The sequence below is a fragment of the Nomia melanderi genome, chromosome 2, assembly GCF_051020985.1.
Source record: "Nomia melanderi isolate GNS246 chromosome 2, iyNomMela1, whole genome shotgun sequence".
NCBI lineage: Eukaryota > Metazoa > Arthropoda > Insecta > Hymenoptera > Halictidae > Nomia > Nomia melanderi.
Genome location: NC_135000.1, coordinates 9,364,877 through 9,385,276, shown reverse-complemented (window position 1 = coordinate 9,385,276; position 20,400 = coordinate 9,364,877). Strand labels below are relative to the sequence as shown.

The 20,400-nt window shown below is 42.8% G+C and overlaps 1 protein-coding gene across 2 annotated transcripts in view; it reads right to left on the bottom strand.

Moving 5' to 3' along the window:
* Positions 1–531: 531 nt before the first annotated feature.
* The window catches only part of wun (wunen), a 34,672-nt gene continuing 14,803 nt past the window's right edge, over positions 532–20,400 (bottom strand). The window contains exons 3-8 of one of the 2 annotated variants that reach the window (XM_031973959.2): positions 11,980–12,084; positions 11,244–11,443; positions 9,147–9,204; positions 8,010–8,186; positions 6,957–7,052; positions 532–1,108 (exon numbers count right to left, since the gene is read on the bottom strand). In XM_031973959.2, coding sequence (XP_031829819.1) covers positions 1,058–1,108; positions 6,957–7,052; positions 8,010–8,186; positions 9,147–9,204; positions 11,244–11,443; positions 11,980–12,084 — 687 coding nt within the window. In that variant the 3' untranslated portion in view covers positions 532–1,057. Of the gene's footprint in view, positions 1,109–2,345; positions 6,868–6,956; positions 7,053–8,009; positions 8,187–9,146; positions 9,205–11,243; positions 11,444–11,979; positions 12,085–20,400 lie in introns of those variants that run through there. The other variant, XM_076364775.1, reaches the window with a different exon arrangement.

The following is a 20,400-nucleotide window of genomic DNA, read 5'->3' as shown; positions in this document are numbered from 1 at the left end:
AAGACAAGGCACAGCAAAAGACCACCGAGTAACACGAGCAAATTCGTATTTTGGAAACCACGTAAAACGAGCATCACTCGCATGGAGGTTATGTTTACAGTCGGGCAGCTCCGTCGACGAGAAAAAAGTGTCGCGAAAATGTTCTCGAAAAATACTGTACATTTACACGTGTTCATAGAAAATGTTAGGAACTTAATATTACGTCAGTTTCGCGAATCACACGGCCGCGCGACAATCTCATCGGATAGTTAATGTTCCGGCTAACGGAATTTCAATTTTCCACATTTAAACTGTCCATTAGGTTAGGTCCAACTACCGAGTCCAAGTGATTGTTATGATTGTCAGAGGTCGCCATCGTACGAATGTATCGTGACGTATTCCTGTCGATATGATAAACTTGACAACTTCTTAACCAACCACGTTATTGCATTTGATTGTTTTTCCTAAGATTGTTAATTTCACAATATTACTTAATTATTAATTTGATAAATTTTATGTTAAATACCACTCTGTAAAATTAGTAATAAATACTTAAAAATTAATCTATATATTTTAGTTCCAATTAACATTAACCCATCGTTAAATTAAAAAATAAATTCCCAATTAATTAAACGCGTGTAAGATCACGATTACCGTCAATTGTGGATTCCCTCGATGTCAACGATCCCGATTATCGTTAAAACTATCAAACGAATAATTAAACATATTCATAATTATTTCGACGCAATATTCGTAAGATTCATTTAATTCGTTATTAATCATATATATCAAATTTTGTTATATCGTTATAATTTCTACAATTAAAATAGTTAATTGTAGGTAAACATGGCAGCGTCGTTATTGCGACATCGTAATATTATTGTATAACAGAGAGATAAGTCTTCCCGCTTATATCTTCTATCTCTGTACAGAAAATTACTCAACGTTGATACCGGAGCAACATTAATATTCACGTGCGCCCACTCGTGTTCCATTGTGTACCGTTCGTTATCGTCGCTACCGTTTCAGATTTTCCCTAAGACTACCATCATTCCTCAACTGCGTCCTCCGCGATCCTTCAAGTTGCATTGTACGATCTGGTATTCATTCGCAACGACACTAATTCGCTCTGAAATTCAAAGAAACTTTTTGAGAAGCACAGCATTTTCACCGCGGAAGCGGCCATTTTGTTTCTTGAAGCGAAAGCAAGCGAATCCCGAATTTTAACCATCGAATTTCACGAATTACACGGAACATTTGTTAAATGGTTCGTATTGAAACGATCTAGAGCACACCGATACCTGGAAGATGACGCCGATGAATGGAAATAAACTTCGACACCGCAATTAACACTAACACCAGATAGATCGAAACAATTCCTGATGTCTTCGTTTCGCAATGATTAGAAAGATAGACGAAATTGTATTTGGAAGACTAAAAACAAATGATAATTAGTCAAACAGCATGAAGTTTCCCTGTTCCTATTAACACTAGAACTACCGAGCGTTTAATACGATTGATACGTAATCTCTATAAAAATTGTAACAATAGATTACTTTCAGTTTCTTTGGATACTCATAGTACTCAAGTGAAACTATTTCCAAAATCATTTCAAGTATTCAATGCTTCGAAGATATCAATAATTGCTAAACAAACAAATCGAAACCAGTCATTTTGTCTAGTACGGTACTTCTAGTGTTAATTAAGCAATTGTATTATTCAGCTTAATCCGGTTTCCTATATTTCAAAGAATCTTCGAGGGGTTAAAGATGATTCACGAAATCTGAATCATAAATCAAAGTCAGACGCACTGTTCTAGTTTCTATATACATTTCGAAAAGTGCTCGGTAGTTCTAACGTTAACAAACATCGGTCCCCCGACGTAAAATCGAGTTCTCCGTACTCGGTCGGTCGATTATTCTACACCGTACCAGGCAATACGGTTTGATCCGCGGAGTAAAGACTTGTTCCGCTAATGATGACTGAAGCAATGACCTCGGTTATCATCAGGCAATCTCTATGATGGAACTCCACTTGGACCGAGCTGTACGGTTCTCCGATAATCGCTTGGCAGAAACTAGACGGGGGAGAAGAGATCGATGGTAGTTCGCTCGTGTTCCATCCGTCTCTTCCGTTTAGCATTCTCGTATCTCGATTCCTTCCTTCTTCTTCTTCTTGTTCGTTCACCTTCTCCTTTTCTTCCGTTCACTTTCGCACGAGTATTCCCAGGCCTGGTCCCGAGACGAGTTTCGCGTTGAAAACAGATCCCTAGGTTTCTGTCGCGTTCTTTCGGGCCGTCGATCGTAATTGGCAAGAAGACGTAAATCATCGCAAGAGAGGGGACGAAGAATCATTCCTCGCGGAGGATCGTTTCGAATTTTTATTGTTCTCAAGGTTCAGAGCGCAAACCGCAGGTGAACTCTACGCGCGATCTGTCGTAGCCACCGTTCGCGAACTAATTCTACACGATATATCTTTTAGAAAATAAATAAAGATCTCTATCTTAAAGGTAGAAACAGTACACGGGTTCGTCTGTCAACGGTGTACAGGTACAGAATACTTGCCGTTCTATCGATGATCGATGATCGACGACCGATGACGCGGCATCATCGTGTATATATATAAACAAATTGTCTGTTCGAGGAGCACCGTATAGAAATCTGCGCGGTGCTTCGGGCAACCTCCAGCTTCTTCGCGACGATACAGGACGAGGATCAACAATGTTCAAGAATCCGGAAAAGAAAAAAAGAAAAGAAAAAAAAAGCATACGTTATGTTTTCTCGTTTTCGTCCCGTACGTTCCGCCGGTCGTTGCCAGTCGCTCCGCGTAACACGCGTAACGAGCAAAGTGTAAACGAATAATTACCAGACTACTTTCACTTTGAAACTCGCCAGAAGGTGTCGGAAAGCAAAAGGGCACCGACAGACTCGATTCTCTTCTCGCCACCTTTTGGGGAGTTCGAAAGACAAGGGATGAGATCGCGTCGCACGCTCGATTAGACTATATAACAATCGTACGGGTTCGTAATTCGGTCCATTTCGGATGAACGTGAAACATCGTCTCGCGAAAGGTTTACACTGTCGGTCGCCAGGCGTTCCGGCCACGCAATTCGAACAGCACGTCGAATGACGGTGATTACGTAGAAAGTTTAATAGAAAATCGATCGGGAGGGCCGACGGTCGTATTGCGACCGTTCGACTCGTCTATAGAATCACAAGAATCTATAATTCTGTAAACTAGAAGTATACCTACGCGCTTACTCGGATATGCGTGCGCGTGCACAGGGTGTCGCGTGTCATTCGTCGCAGCTAACCTGGCACTCTCGCCTGAGTGGTCGGATTCGACGATGCACGCCTCCCTCGCACGATTCGCTGTGGCGGCCACGCCCACTGGCCGGCTCGCGCGTCGGAGGGCGGGGAGAGCGTTCCCCGGACTCGCGATTGGGTGCCTCGGCGCTGCGGAGGCGGATGGACGGAGTCAGTCGCTCGGTAGCTCCGCCCTTATGAAGTCACGAGTGCCAGGTTCGCATTTTCGTGACGCTGGTAGATCCAAATCAACGCGATGAAACAATTTTATTCCATATTTCCCGCTGTTTTCAGCCCCTGTGCGGTTGTACCAGTCACTCGACACCCTGTATGCAACTACATGCCTACAGAAATAGATTGTACAGGTATACAGGCGCACGCACAGACGCAATATTACGCGTTCCCGTGAGAGCGCGCTAGAACTGCTTAAATAACGATTTAATACTTTGCATTACATTCGATGCGTCGCGATTCGCTGCTGCGATCCGTACACGAGACCTGTCGCTTCCGCCTCGTTTAAACCGGAAACCAACCCGACGTTGGCGTTCAATGTGAAACGAGGAAATCGTTATACCTAAATAGTCTTTGAGAGAAGCGCCGCGCCGCACCGTCGAGACCGTACGGTTAATTGTAAGTATTTCATCGTGTCACTTTCTAATATCGTGACGACGTTATTCCGCGGCGTCATGAGGACGCTCGTCTTCCCTCTGGGAAGAAAACTTTCCTCGGAAACCGTCGGTCGTAAATAACAAATCCCGTTCGTAACTCTAACGCTAATTCTAAGAGTACTTAGGCGTGTAGGTGTATCATAAAAACGATCAATACTAGAAATTCCGCCATTCCTGCGATCGCGGTGCGAAATGAGATATAAACAACGCCGCTACTCTCGTTGGAAACCTCGTTGGTAAACGATCGGGGATTATCTCTATTTACAAGGGAATCTCTTCAATCAGATTTCGATGAAACTTATGTGGGACGTAGTTCTTTAGGAAATATTTGACACGTTTCTTATTGTAACGTCTTCTTTGAAAGGGTGAAGACACCCTCAAGTGTCATGTGTCATGATCTGGCGCTGATTGGAAAGCCTCCCTTGTTAGCAAACGTATGCTCGTTTAAATGTAGACAACAAGTAGAAAAACTGCAACAGGATCAACCGAGAGCACCGAAAAGAGCAACAAGGATGCTATGTAACTACTGAAATCTAGTCTTGTACAAGAATAAAATTGCGAATCTCGAGTTATAACCCTCACGGGTTACGTCGCGATACAAACGGTTGAGAGAACGAACCAGTTTCACTCGAATGTTTAGGTTCTCGACGCAACCTACACCGAATTTTCCGCACGTATCGCGGCCCGGCCATTTAAAAATTCTCTGATTAACACTAGATTCACGGAACCCGTCAGTTCGACGGATACCGAACGTTTCAAGCATCATTTAATAACAGTTCACGTCGATTCTGACTCGTACAATTACGAGAATACACATTGTAACAGCCCAGTTTCGAAGCTACAATTTTTACAATCGATATAGAACATTAGAACCAATAGAATAAACAATTAAAACGAACCCCGTAGATCTAGTGTTAACCGAGTCGATTCTTCCGTCGACGAAGCAGTTTCGCACGCAGCTCGAAAAACTCGTGTCGCGCGGGGAACGTGGCTTCTATACTTTCCGCGCATTTCCTCGACACCTAAACTCTATAATTAAACGTTTTACAGTAAACTTCATGCATCCGCGAATAACCCTTTGAACACCCTACACATCCTACGAGCAATTGATAATAAGTTTCCTTTCGATGTCCCGTTCTACGTCAGGTTCTACGAACTTTTACAGAGCCGTTGAATCTTAAATAGCTAGTGTATAATAGTATGTATACGTGTACGAATATGCAAGTATATACCGCGATGCGGCGCAATAAATAATCTAATAAATAATATGCTGAACGCGATCAACAACGTTCAACGAACATCTCGCTTTCAGGAGTGACAGTTGATTCGATGCTTCAATATATATATATATATATCATTCTCGTCTAATCTCCGATCGTCTCGCGCGGAATAATGACAGCTTAGAGGGTGGAAGCCGCGTTACCCTCGCGCGGCACAAATTTCCCGGGTAACTGTACACAACAATCTAACAATCGACACCAACGAGAACCGTCGCTCGCGTCTAAATAAATAGCGTTCAACAAGAAATAAATACATCCTCGAAACTAACGCGCGGCCCCGCGTTGTCCCGCGCGACGCGAGATAACGCGGGCGAAATGAAAACTCGGGGCATATCCGCGTGTTTCCTGCGATCGCAGTCGATCGCCAGTGGCCGCGGCGTAAATGCATCGCTTCCGAGGCTCTCGAAATCGGGAGCGCCGCGTTCGTGATCCAATTATCGCTGTTATCTCAGATACTCCGCTGAGCAAACTTCGGAGAGCGAACTCCTGGCCGTCTATCGACAGTCGAAGCTATCGGAGATCAAGCGTGCGAATGGAGATGGAAAGATAGGAGCCGAGTACTCGCGTAACAGTTCGATTCGCGTTACTAGGACAGATTCACTGTTAAATGCTTCAACGATTCGCTGGTCTGGATTCCCTGATTCGAGGTGGAACAGAGATCACCCGATGGGAAGTAAAAGGGGTAGTACGAACACGTCCCAAGGGTGGTCAGCGTTAACCTTTTAGCTACTCCATTGGTTTCCGTGGATGCTTTAACGCTAGGACTACCGAGCGCTTAACCGTGTGAGTGCCGAGCGGCGCGATGGCGGCTCTCCGTTATACTAAGAGCCGCCATTCTGTCGGTTCATAGAGTAAAATTAACTTCGTCTTCCTAATTATTTATTTTTATTGCCTACTTAGAAATGGAAAACGGAACGATCGCTATTTACAATCTTTTCAAAAACAAAAGCTAATTCGGTTTAGCTAAGACACTCGAACGGTTAAGTTTTCCAAACTTTCTTCATAGCTAAAAGCGTGAGTTTATTAAGATTTCAATTCACCTGTATTAGTGTAGGTAATGCTAAGTCAGCTTTAATCGTCTCTTAAATAAATACCTTGGGAATAATCGTAAAAATCATTAGAAATCAGTCGTTTCGACCAACATGGTAGTCCTAGTGTCAACCGGTATGCCACTGAATTGTCTATAGATACGTTTAACGTATCGCTCGACTGTCCTAATTTCTTTCGCATTCGTCGCGAGCATCTCCGACATTTCTAATGTCACGGTAAAAAGGCGTAGCTAAAAGGTTAAAGGTTAAAATAGACGAGAGACGATCGTCGCTCCTCGACTGCCCCAGCAACACGGCAAAGCTGGATCAAGGAGAACAAAGGGAAGAAAAGCCGCCACCGAACGATCGGGACAGGTGAGGAGACGCGGAATTCCTTCGACGATGATCATGATGAATGGCGATTACGATCACGCGACGGGCGTCGGATCATCAAGGTTTTTAGGCGTGTGTCGTCGAGCAGGCGACGATGTCAGCGGTCCCAGCGTAAGGCAGTTTGCTGTTGGATCGAGCGACCGATCGAGCTCGGATCGTCCAGGCGAGCGGCGTCCCGTCCCTTCCGAGTGGAGGACTAGCTTCCCAGAGGCAACTAGAAGACAGTCACGGCCTTGTTGCGGTCAGCAAGCGAAGAGCGAGCTCGTTAGGTCAACAGATGCGATTGCTAGCGCCATTATTCACCTGTGTGCCGGCTCCCGTCTCGTAATCGTTCGAGCGGTGCTTCTCGTCCGTTGGCCGCTCGGTCCGCTCCTTGAACAGGTCCGCCACGCAGATCGCCTACGAACAGTTTCGAAACGGTTCACACCTCGAACCGCGTTCCGCCTTAACCCGTTGCCTCACGGCTTGTTTCTCGGCTATCGTTCAACGACTACTTCGAAGTTAATAAGACAGAATTTTGTGCATTGATATAATAGCAGATAATACAAGACTAATATTCAATTCGAATTCAAAGGGATCGAGTAATGTTCATGCTACTTCGATTCTTTAACCCTTAACGGACGAAGACACTTTGAAATATACGAAAGCTTCAGTAGATGAAGCTAAATTATATATCGATTGCTTAAGTAGTAGAAAGAAGGAAACTAGGCACTGATCCCTTGCTGTTCGAGTAAGTAACCCTTAGCACTCCAGGTTGTTTTGTAATCTATCAGCAACTGCAACTAATTTTTATAGTATTCCTAGCGAAAATTAGAAATGCTATAACATTTTTTCGATCTTTTATTTTCCTTCTTAGTACAAAATTTGGATGTGTGGAAAATTTAATAATTTTAGGGTAGTTTCTTTAAGATTCATTAAAATATTTAATATTATAACTGGTGCAATATTGGAGCCTACAGAGTTCAAAGGGTTAAATCATTCATCTACGATTTAGCGTTCCGAATATAAACATCTGATATCGAAATGTCGACATTCGTCCGTAAAGGGTTAAAATCTACACTACACATCTCACGTTATTATAAGGAGGGGTCAAGCTTAAAACGCGACAGTCAAAGTGTTAAGTAGGATCGCTCTAGATTCCGATAATCGAGAAAAAAACGAAGCCTGCGTCCAGTCGCGAATGGATCGAGTCTCGATATCGTTCGATCGTCGTTATGTTTACATTGTGCGCCGCGCGCACGGGAGGAGGGGGTCGTAAAAATTCAAATCACCCGAGTTACCTAAGCTCCTTCGCATTTATGATCGAGGGTAATTTACGACCGCACAATGGGACAGTTAAGAGGAATAAACGCTTACCACAACCAGCGACACGACGGTGCCAAGGGTCGAACCCGCCAGAACGTCGCTCCAGTGATGTTTGTAATTGGAGACCCGCGACAGAGCCGTAAACCAGGCCATCAGGATGCACACCAGCTGAAGGACGTGTTTCAGCAATTTGCTCCCCTTCCAGGTCATCCGCAACTGCAGGTACAACTGGGCAACGCGGAGAACAAACCGATTCAATATCTCACGAGCAGGTCCAGTTCGATGCTCGCTTAAATCGTACAATCCCGGGTCGCGTCGGTGAAATTTAACCGAGCAGAACGAAGCTATTCGCTTCGAGGAAAATTTCAATTGCAATTTGAACTTTACGAACGCAGTACCAGTGGACTTCTGAGATCGTCGCGGTTCAAACGAGTCCAAACACGATAGGAATCGGACTAGTATCACCAACTGAGTGCAATTAACGAGGCTAAAGGTTCGTTTCCATGGAATTATAAAACTAGACCGATCCACGTCGTGTTTGTACTCGTTTCAAAGGGGAGGACCTCAACATTCCATCGGTACTATAATCGAGAAGCTAAGATCGAGATGATTACAATGAAAATTTTGTTGCACGTTTACAATTTGACCCGTGTCCTCTCATCCTATCCATTCTATCTACCGAGATCATATTCCATCGAGTTCGAAAACAGTAATAGGAAGACGCAGTGGAATCAAACCGAGCAGATTCCCGAGGAACTCGACTCTTTGCGGACGAAGACTTTGAAATATACAAAACCGTCAGCAGATCGAGCTAAATTACATATCAATCACTTAACCCTTTGCACTCGAAAGTTTTTCACTGGAAATATTCAACATTTTCCGACAAGATAACGAAGCTTTTTTATTGAAATATTTCACATAGCAATACAAAGTCTAATTTAAAGTACTAAATATTCAATTTCCTGGTTTCCCTGCATCAAATCAAGTGATTGAGAGTCACCTCTCGAGTGCAAAGGGTTAATCGACAAAAGAGGAGACCACGTGCTCTGCTGTTCGACTGGCTCGTTCGCGACTCGGTCCTCCAAATGCGAACGTTCCATCGAAACTGTCGTTCGTCCGCGAAGAGTTAAGCGAGCACCACTGCGACAGAGACTCGCAGCGTAAAAAGCAAAGACAAAATATGCTTACCGCAAGGTAGACCATCGTGTAAGCGGAGAAGGACGAGTGTCCAGAGGGGAAGGATAATCTGCAAAAGATGGACGTTATAAATCGTGCCGCGTCGAATAAATCTCGTGCGGCGATCGTTACGCGCAACAAATTCTCCTTTTATTATTCAACGTGGCGGTCGGATCGTCAACCGTGCGCGCGCCGTCCCGTAATGGGACCCTATTCGTTTTATCGGAATTAATTCCTGGGCGTGTTCCGTGCCGATTACAATCGCCGGACCCGGGGCCCGGGGATCGTAAAGATCCCGTAGGTGAAAAAAAAGGACGCGAAAGAGCCAAAGAGGAAAAAGAGAGAAATAGGAAGGGGCCGGGAGTGGACCCGTGGTAGACGGCGCACCGTGGACCTCCATTTGCAAGAGTAATTGGGCATCAAAGAAGCTGCTTTAATCGGATATTATCTGCCCCCTCCGCCCGTTCCGCCCCTTTCCTTGCTTCCTTTCCTTCCTTTTGAGCACGCCCTCTTCGTGGAACTGGTTCCGCGGAACGTATTATTTAATCTTAATTGTGTTTACTTTGGCCGGAGCGCGGTAGGGGATAGCCGGCGAAGATTGTTTGCTTCTTTCCGCGAACCCACGGGTGTTTGCGCAACGGTAACGGCAAGGTAGATTCCGATATTACGGGTTTCTAACGAGCTGTTCCAGCGATTCGCGTTGGGTTGTCGCGAATGTAACGTTTCAGGATGATTAGCATTTTAGATACCGAGTCTAGCCTTGGAGATACAAGGAGTAAGCAAGGTTTTAAACACTCTGCGTGTTGTAAATGCATTGCTTTGGGACTGATAGAATTTTCTATTGGGCAACTATGTTAGATTAGACTGTGGTGTGCATAGTTATAGATGATAGAGAAAGAATTGAGCTGCCATAGTTAAAAAAGATGATATATGAACACTATGGTAGCTAAAATGCTAACCTTTTAGCTACTGTAAAGCAAGGTTTTAAACATTCTGCGCATTATAAATGTATTGCTTTGGACCTGATAGAATTTTCTATTGTACAACTATGTCAGATGAGACAGTGAAATTTTAGAAAGTTCGTCGATCAGCTATCGATCGATGGATCCTCCGTCCGAGTTCACGAGGCGAAGCGCACAATTCCGTTGCTTTTTTGCCTGGACAGTACCTCGAGCCGGTTTCAACGGATACGAGGAAAAAAAGGGCCAGGCTGGGCCGAGCTGGGCCGAGCCAGCCCGGTAGCGGCGAATGACAATGAGAAAAGGTCTGGTTATTCGCATGAACGGGATTCGATTCGAATTAAGAAGCTCCTTCCGCGACGGGAACGTTGCTACTGTACTTTCACGTGAAACACGTGGCGGTGCATCGATAGAAGTGATGGGTTTGAGTTTCTTTCACTTTTCTTGAGTACAATATGTATCATAGAAATTTAGAAAACTCGAACCCATCGCTAGAAGTGATGGGTTTGAGTTTCCTTCACTATTTTTTAGTACAATGTGCATCATAGAAATTTAGCATCACTTATAGCGATGGGTTTAATTCCTCAACATACACAGCCATTAGTCGAGTTGCATCCGCACGGGTCAACTTGCCAACTTCTCGGAAATCCCGATGAAAGAGAAGCTTCGCGAGATCCTAATAAAAGGGAAGTTCTCTCGAGCGATCGGAGTTCTAAGTGACTCTCATCGCATCGAAGTACCACAATAATCTCCGCTATAACAATCTCCTCGAAACTGGAAAGGACGCCTCTTGATCCTCCGATTCGCATTGAAGAGTGTAGGTCAAAGAGAAAGCAACGTTGAAAATTGAATGTGCGAAAGCAATCTCGAATAATTCCGATTCGGGGAACCGGCGAATGAAACGGCCACCGTCGCGATTCCGCCTCCGGAAGATTGGGAAACGCTGGCTCGCGCGTCCCCTCCCCGGCTAAACAGAAGTTAAGGGATGCCCGGAGCATGAATGAATTCTCTGTGAGCTTTTATCGTCGATTCCTCAAATCTCCGCACGAAACTGTCCCTGCCAAGCGCCGCGCAGCTCCATTCAACTCGACGAGCCTGCGACACGCTCCGAATTCTCGCGCGCGATCGTCACGAGCGACGGAATATCCACCTGATTTCCTTCAACAGCCTCGACGAGATGTTCTCCGTGCAGATGTAGTCCTCGATGTATCGGTGCTGATTCTCGATCAGACTGCAATTAATGTTCGGCACGCAGAGGGTCATGAAATGAGGTCTTAACCGGCCGATCGTGTACTTCGCGACGTCCGTGATCAGCACCGTCGTGGCTGCGCCGAATCCGAAGATTCCGATCTGAAACAGGGGTTCGGGACATTGTGGCTGACGTTTCGGTAATTGGTCGCGGTACCGATCCCTCCGGGATCTCTATTATGCGAATCGAGCTCGGGAACGCATGCCAACCCCTTGCTTTAAAATTTATTTCTCGAGTGTGATACAACTGCTTTAATTAATGATTTATTAAGAAGAACAGATTTATTATTAATGTTCCATGTCTTCTAATCTTTGCTCTGAAGTATAATAATTGATAATAGAAGAATTTTAAATTTGATACGGAGAGCAAAGGGTTAAGTACATTCGAAGGAACTTCGATAAACGAAAACGAACGTTTCTATGCGAAACAATGCTTCGGGATTTCTGATGCAATAATCATTGTTGAAAAGTTTGAAGTCCTCGATGTACAGAACAATGACCTTGACCAATATAGTCAAGATCAAGGTCATACAAGGGTTAATCTTTGTGGATAAGGGTGAAAGTTCGATTCTTGACGTATTTTTGCGAATATCTAGAAAACTGATGTTTCCTTGTAATTATTGGTTAATGATACTAACCTTTTGGTATGCGTTCCATATCCAAAGAGGAATATCTCGTCCGAACAGCGTCCTAGGTGGCTCGGTGTCGCAGTGCCTCGCGTGTATGTATTCGCCCACGATCATCTGGAACAGAATTTACGTGTTTCTAGATTAGGATAGAGCTAGACGAGGTTTTGCTGTGTTCTTCTGAGGTTTAGGAGAGATTTGGAACAATATCTTGACATTAATTAAGTTTGGAACATTATCTCTGTGACATTATTGGCAAGGCGAAGCAATTTTAATAGGAGATGCATATTAATGTACAAATAAATGATACAAGCATGAAAAAAATAGTCATAGTTGTATTTCAAACATCATAATATATTAAATTGACGAAACTTCACGGTTTGTAATGAGAAATTTTAAATGGCTCTGCTCTGAAGCACTCGAGTTCAGAGTTCTAAGCTGAAATTTGCTTTGTCAAACTATATCAAACTTCATAAAACTACAAACTACATCAAACTACGTAACCACATATGTATCGAAAATCGCCAGCGCCACAACCGCGATTACTTCAACACAGCAGCGAAACAAAGTTTCTCTTTCCCAGAAAGAACGGGTAATACACATCTACGCCTTCGTTCTTCCAAAATGGCACGGGATAAATGGTATCGCGTGCATAGTCCCTAAAAGGTGGAGCAACGTCGAGACAGAGGAAGCGAGAACACGAGAAATTCTTGAGAGACTCGGCTTCTCGCCTCTGGTAATTTCTTGCGCGGGTTTCCAGCGATCTGTCACGGCCTCCCGACAAAAGTGGGTTAACCGGTCAGATTCCAGATAAAGACCGAGAGGAGCCAGGTGATACAACTGACAGGCGCGAATGAATGAAATACAACGGCAGGTTCGGTCGTTTTTACCTGTTCCCCGGGACTCATCCGTTCTTTCCCCGTCGCTGCGGACGATAAACGGCCACGGTGTCATGTATCTCGGGACAATTCATTTATTTCTACAACAATCGGTCGCGATGCGGTAGGTGAATACTGCTGGTAGATCATTTGGTGACTTGTCGAATGGCGCAGAAGCAAGAGTCGAATTTAAATTTAATTTAAAAGATTTCAATGTTTAACCCTTAGTACTCCATGTTGTTCTGTAATCTATCAGCAACTGCAATTTTTATAGTATTCCTAGTGAAAATTAGAAATGCTATAACATTTCTTCGATCTTTTATTTTCCTTATTAGTACAAAATTAGGGTGTGTGGAAAATCGAATAATTTTAGGGTAGTTTCTTTAAGATTGATTGAAATATTTAATATTAGAACTGGTGCAATATTAGAGCTTACAGAGTTCAAAGGGTTAAACATTATTCGATCACAGTTTAAACCGATTTTCATTGATGCATTGTAACTTTCTGTTCTTGAATTCTCGAACAAATGTGTTGTTTTCTAGGAACGATGGAATAAAATGTAAAGTTCCTCATGGTTTCGCGTTTTAAAAGTTGAAAGAGCTAATGCAAGCGCAAACACGAGTAAACTCGTGACCGGTGAACAACGCGTTAATATCGAAAATCTGACGAGGAAAGACGAAAGTTGACCAACGAGACCCGCATTCCTCATCGAGTGACCTCCTCCCAGCTGTAGGCATCCACATTTTTCAAGCTGATCCCGGCATTTTATTATTCCTAGGGTTTCCCGTAGAGAATTTTACGGCGATGGATCCCTTTTAAGGGATACACCTGGTCGCACGGAGATAATTAATCGAGTCCGATCGGGGCTGAGTAGAATTTATAGAGGGGATTTACAATCTGTGGTTTACTTTCAACATTCTCGCGTCGAGAAGCATGCACGCGAGTGCCTTTGCGTTAAATACTCAGCCAGACTAACGCTTCGGGCGTCAGAGAATGTTACTTCGAGTAAATCACAGGTCTACCGAGAGAAAGATGGCGAACGAGAATTAGGGGAAGGGGGTACGTTCAATTTTCTATGGTATATTTTGATCATTTCTGCATCTGCGATGGATGGATCTAAGTGCTGCGTCAAATATTCAACCGGATTAACGTTTCAAATATTAGAGAATGCTATTTCGAGTAAACAATAAGCCTAACAATAGAAAAATGGCGAACAAGAATTAAAGGAAGGGGTGTATTCGATTTTATGCGATTTATTTAGATAATTTGTGCATTTTCGATGGATAGAAATGTCCCTGCATTAAATATTCAATCGGATTAACGCTTCAAGCATCAGAGAATGCTATTTCGAGTAAACAATAAGTCTACCACCAGAAAAACGGAGAATAACAACGAGTAGAACGGGTAGAATCAACGTTACACGGTTTCTTTCGATAACTCGTGCGTTAAGAACGCCAGATACAACAAAATTATGAAGTTGAATATTTAATATTTCAAATTAAATAAATTAAATTCATCTATGAATTATCGTTAAATTATTTTCAAGTAATATCACCTATATCTCGTCGAAAACTATTGAACATTTCCATTGAGAAACTTTCGAGCGCAAAGGGTTAAGCGTATCTCCTCGTGAAAAGTCTACCAACAGAAAAACGAAGAATAAGAATGAATAGAACGGGTAGAATCAACGTTACACGGTTTCTTTCGATAACTGGTGCGTTAAGAACGCCAGAAGTTAAGCGTATCTCCTTGAGAAACGTTCAGACAGCTTCAATTAGCGGAGACAAGGGGATTAACAAAGTTCCGCCCGAGATTCCTGGCAACGGAAAACCAGCTGCCCGGTCGGCGCGCACCGATTTTCGATGCGGCAATCAGAGGCAATCGCGTGTTGTCGCTCTCAATAGATTCGAGTGTCATTCGTTTAACCCGCGGAAGAGTACAGTAGCACTTGAAATAATAAGCTGGCCCTTGTTAGCAGCGATCCCTCTTCCCAGCACGATCGGTTCACGGGAATTCTGTCCGCGGGTGTTTGCCCTGTTCTTTCGGCGTTCAGTAAACTCGAGCCGAGCCGAATCGAGTCGAGTCGAGTCGGCTCGAGATCGTCTCACCGTTTCACGGCTCATGGATTTTCTACCTGTGGTATCGCGGGGCCCTGTGGTATCCCGGTATCTCGGGAATCTGACAATGAGAAGGGTTGACGCGCCACCCCGCTGGCTGCTCTTGTAATCTCTTCCGCGCTCGAGAGAACGGATCGTTCTGTAGTCTGTTTTATATAGTTTTATGTAGCTGTGTAGAGTTCTATGTAGTTTTATGTGGTTGTATGTAGTTTTCTATGATTTTACCTAGCTTTATATTGTTTGTAGAAAAGTATATACAACCATATGAGACTATATAAAACTATATACAACTATGTGAAACTATGTGAGACTATATAAAGATTGTACCTAGCTTCATATAGCTTCATATAGTTTTATATAATTTCATATGGTTTTATATAGTTTTATATAGTTGTATAATACAGTTATGTGTAGTTTTATAGAGTTGTATAGAGTTTTATGTAGTTTTAGGTGGTTGCATATACTTTTCTATAGTTTTACCTAGCTTTATATAGTTTTATATGATTTCATATGGCTTTATATAGTCTTATATAGTTGTATAATATAGTTATGTATAGTTTCATGCAGCTGTGTAGAATTTTATGTAGTTTTATGTGGTTGTATATACTTTTCTATAGTTTTACCTAGGTTTATATAGTTTTATATAATTTTATATAGTTTTATATAGTTTTATATAGTCTTATATAGTTGTATAATATAGTTACATATAGTTTCATATAGTTGTATAAAGTTTTGTATAATCTTATCTGCTTGTACACACTTTTCTGTAGTTTCACCTAATTTTCCATACTTTCCTACAATTCCATACATTTCCATATATTTTCCTACAGCCTCACATAACAATATATACTCACACATATTCCTACACATTTATCTCGAATCATCCAACAACGAAAACGATCGGAACCGAGGCACCAACGTTCACACGTCCCCCTATCCTCTCGATTCGCAGTACACGTGAACAGACATCGTCTGCGAGTTCCCATCGCATCGGCGCGCAACGCGATTAATCCATTAAACAAACGTCGTCCGTCTTTCCCTGACACGCTATTAATACCGCGCGTCTCGTTAATCAAGACCCGAAAATAGCGTTGCTAAACGCGGAATCCAATTACCGGGTGCGAGATCGGCTAACTTTAAGCCGAGTTCCGCGAATCTCGGAACGCGCGCGAGTTGATTATCCAATTAACCGTTCAAGGTGGGGGTCTACAAAACGTCCACCCTAAAGTCACGTGGGTCCGAGGTGGTACAGTCGCGGCATTACGCGCGTGTCGTCGCAGCGTTCGTTTTTTCGGGTCCGCGCGCGAACGTCTGTTCGCGGGGCTCGTTACACGACAGCTAAAAGTGGCCGAAACACGACACCCTTTAATCTTTCTCATTACGTTGTAATAGAATCCCTTTGTAGCATGATTATCTCTCGGATAGCCGGCCGTTCGTGGCGCGCGCCGATCTTACTACAGTGGAATTGTATAAACAACCCTCGAACGACCGCAGAAAGAGCGCCGCGCGCTGATCTCTCGTTGTTCGAATAATTCGACTTGAGTGCGAATGTTTCGTTTCCGACTGTAAGTTTCTTAACTCTTTGTGGACGAATGTCGGCATTGTAGAGAGATGAAATTGTTGTATTTGGGAATGATTAGATTAATGAAACAAGAGATCAGCGTGTGGTTTCCTTCTTTTCATGTTAATTAAGCGATTGGTGGATTATTTAGCTTAATCTAAAGGGTTAACACGTTCCGTGCCACGGAAACTTCGGTTATCTTTGCTTATGAACTGTATTGATCTTTTAAGTGAAATAATAAGTTGTATTCAGGTATTTGATCATTTTTTTTGTAATTTGATATTGTTTCTTTATGTGTTCACTACTTTGTATAGCACCATCCGTGACCATGTGTCTATTAAAAATATTTTCTTACAAAAATCGGCGTGTACCATAGGTGGTACACGTGGCACGGAACGTGTTAACCATTAACCCTTAGCACTACAGATGGTATTGTAATCTGCGACAAATTTTTATAGTATTTTTAGTGAAAATAAAAAATGCTATAACATTCCTTTGATCTTTTATTTTCCTTTCCAGTAGAAAATTTGGATGTGTGGAAAATCTAATAACTGTAGTATCTAAATTCTTCATTTCAAACGACAATATAAACAAACCTGTCTCTTCTCCACCCCAATCTCAAAGATCCAAAAGATACTTTTAACTTTCCACCCTCAACACGAGCCGTCAGTCCTCGAGAGCATCCCCCGCAAGAAAAAACGTGTCAAATATTTCGCCGACAGCCACGTCTCCTACAACTTTCATCAAAATCAGTGCGCAAAAAGCTCCTCAGATCCCCTAGAGCCGTCCACCACTCTGGCAGCGGTGACAGCGTTAATTCGAAACAGCGACGAGCCGAAAGCAGCGTCAAACAAAACACGTTTCCTGAAACCGAGCGCGATCTCCAAGCGGAAATCCGCGAGAATGCGCGGATTTTTATCTGAATCCTTTGCACTCTTTGAGGTGACTCTCAGTCACTTGATTCGATGCAACAAAACTATGAAGTTGAATATTTAATATTTCAAATGAAAGTTCTCATTGTTAAATATTTAAATAAAACTCTGTTGCTTAATTTATCTATGAATTATCGTTAAATTAGTTTCAAACAATACGACCTATATCTCGTCGGGAAATGTTGAATATTTCCATTGAGAAACTTTCGAGTGCAAAGGGTTGAAATATTTAACACATTGCGTACCGGTAACGAGAAATCTCGTTTTTATGTAAAGACACTTAGCCACGGAACTTCGCTAATTACCACAGCATTGAAAAAATATAAAATTTAATTCGAATTGATTATCTATTTAAAATATATTACATAACAATATAATATCTAAGCTTTTCTATGTATAGTGATGTAAGTTGACCTCAGTGAAAATTGCCATCCACACAATTCAGATTTCTGAAAATTAGCCGGTACGCAATGTGTTAATATTATAACTGGTGCAATATTGGAGCCTACAGAGTTCAAAGGGTTAACCCTTTGCGGACGAAGATTGTTGGAAGTATACAAAACCTTCAGATTCTGCTAAATTAAACACTGAATGCTTAAATCGTAGAGAATAAGGAAACTGTACTGATTCAAAGGGTTAAGATTTACGTTCGTGAATCTTTTTCGAATCGCTGGGAAGATACAAAAGCGACACGGCTCGCGTGAAGCCTCGATGCTCGTCTGTTCGAGCGCAGGAGCGCACGCTTTCCGCGTGGAAAACGGTTCGCGATCGGCGTGCCGCAAGCCATAAATTTCGGAGCGAGTCATCGCCTGCTCCGCCGCCACTCGACAGGAGTGAACGCTTAAAAATATCTAGCGTAATATATTAGATCGGCACACGGATTTTATCTGGCCGGGCGAACGAGCAACCGGCAGATAAAGAACAGCTGCCGGGCCGCGGTGTCCTCAGGAAATTAGATAAAAAGACAGAGCAGGTTTTTTTCATTTCCTCCGGCGCCCTCGTCTGCAGGCGTCCCTTCGAGGAACTAGGCGAGGCGAGAGGAGCATCAGACAAATCTGATCGTCGCTGTCGCGCGATATCGCGTGTCAACGCGTCACTGTGAGACTTTGTTCGGTTGCGCTCGTCGTATGGGGGATTATTTCTCCGATCCGGCCGATGGGAGGTTCGTTTTAACCGTTTGGATGCTAAACAACTTTTGTGGATGTTTAACAAAAATGCGGAAGTGACTGGGCGTGTATGCGAAAGAATTAAGAAGAGTACTTATCTAATGAGATCACAAATATTGTGTTATTACAGAAAAATATCAAGAAATAACATTTATTCGATAGATTACTTTCAGTTTCTTCGAATACTTGTTATAGGAAGTGAAAATGTTTATTTTCGAAATCGTGTCGAATAATCAATGTTTTTAAGGTATCAATAATTGCGAAACAAGGTTTACGGACGTTTATTCTACACTTTATCCTATTGTTCTTCGAAAACTACGTTCGTCTGTAGAAATCGCGAAGACTATAGCTTCAAAGATAGAACATTGCAACGCGTATTCGCGTAATTGCTCGAGTCAAAGTCTAAAACTATTACTAAATAATGTTTAATCAATTCAGCATCCGTCAAATTGACGGGTTCCGTAAACCTAGAGTTAATGAACTTTATAACACGACACGTTCCTGATTTCGTTGTTTTGCAATGATTAACCTACTTGCTATTCGAGTAATTAAATCATTCGTTTGCAACTTAGTATTAGTATATTTGGAAGACTAAGTGGCAGCATAAGTCGATCAAGTCGAATTATTATAATTCAGAAAGACACGATAGGTAAAAATGGCGTCTTAATTGCAAACATTCTTATATTGCAGATAACGCTACCTAAATAATGAAATAATTTGATATTACATTATTGTCATTCCGTGTATCTTGCTCTAAGAACTCGTATGGTATTCAACGCGTTAATCAAATTGATATATAATTCATCTTTATCTCGTCGATCTCGCACATTTCAAAGAATCTTCGTCCGCGTTGGGCTAAACTCGACTACTGTGACCCGAAATGATGGAATTCGAGCGTGCGTTACTGCACAGCAGTCGCTTGGTGCACGGTAAATCCAGAATACGTATCGAAGAGGAAGCCGGTACGCGTTCCGCCGGTTTCGCATGTGTTCTGTTTCCTTTAGTGGCTAACGACCCTTCCGGTGGCAGACCCGAGCGCGGTTTCCAAGGATGCAAATAGAGGATACAAATAGAGGATGCAGTCTGTTCGAGCCGAGCCGCGCGAATTGCGCGAGTTGCGTGAGTTGCGGCTCGGCGAAAATACATCGGCGTAGCGCGTTCTGTTCGCGAATGCACGTGCACCGCTCCCAGATACCGCGAATCGATTCCCACGAGCGCCGAAACGCCGATGCGGTTGCGTCCCATATGGCCGGTCGTTCTTCCACGCGCGCCAGTGCTCGAGCAGTGATTCTCTCGATCGACGAGCTGCAGCCATTATACGCTGCGATCGACAAGATCAAGGCCACGGTGCTGCCGAAATCTCCATTTCTATGTCGATGTCAATTTTAATGTCAATTTTAATGTCAATTTTAATGTTAATGTTAATGTTAATGGAATTTTCTGCTCCACAAGTACATTATTAACGATAAATACTTCTAACGAGTGCAGCTACAAGATTAAATAGTTCGAGACCATTATATCATTTAAAGTTACAAACTTCTTAATCTAATTGGCGCAACGCCTTCGAAATTTCAATTTCAATTACAATATTAATTTTAATTTCAACATCAATACCGATTTGTACAGTTTAGAGTAAAACGAACAGAAAGATCAATTTTCTGTTTCAAGAGTAGATTATTACCGATAAACAGTTGTAACGAATGCAACTACAAGCTTAAATATTCCAAAACAGTTAGACAAAACTTACAAACATCTTACTTAATAATCTATTAGCGAAAT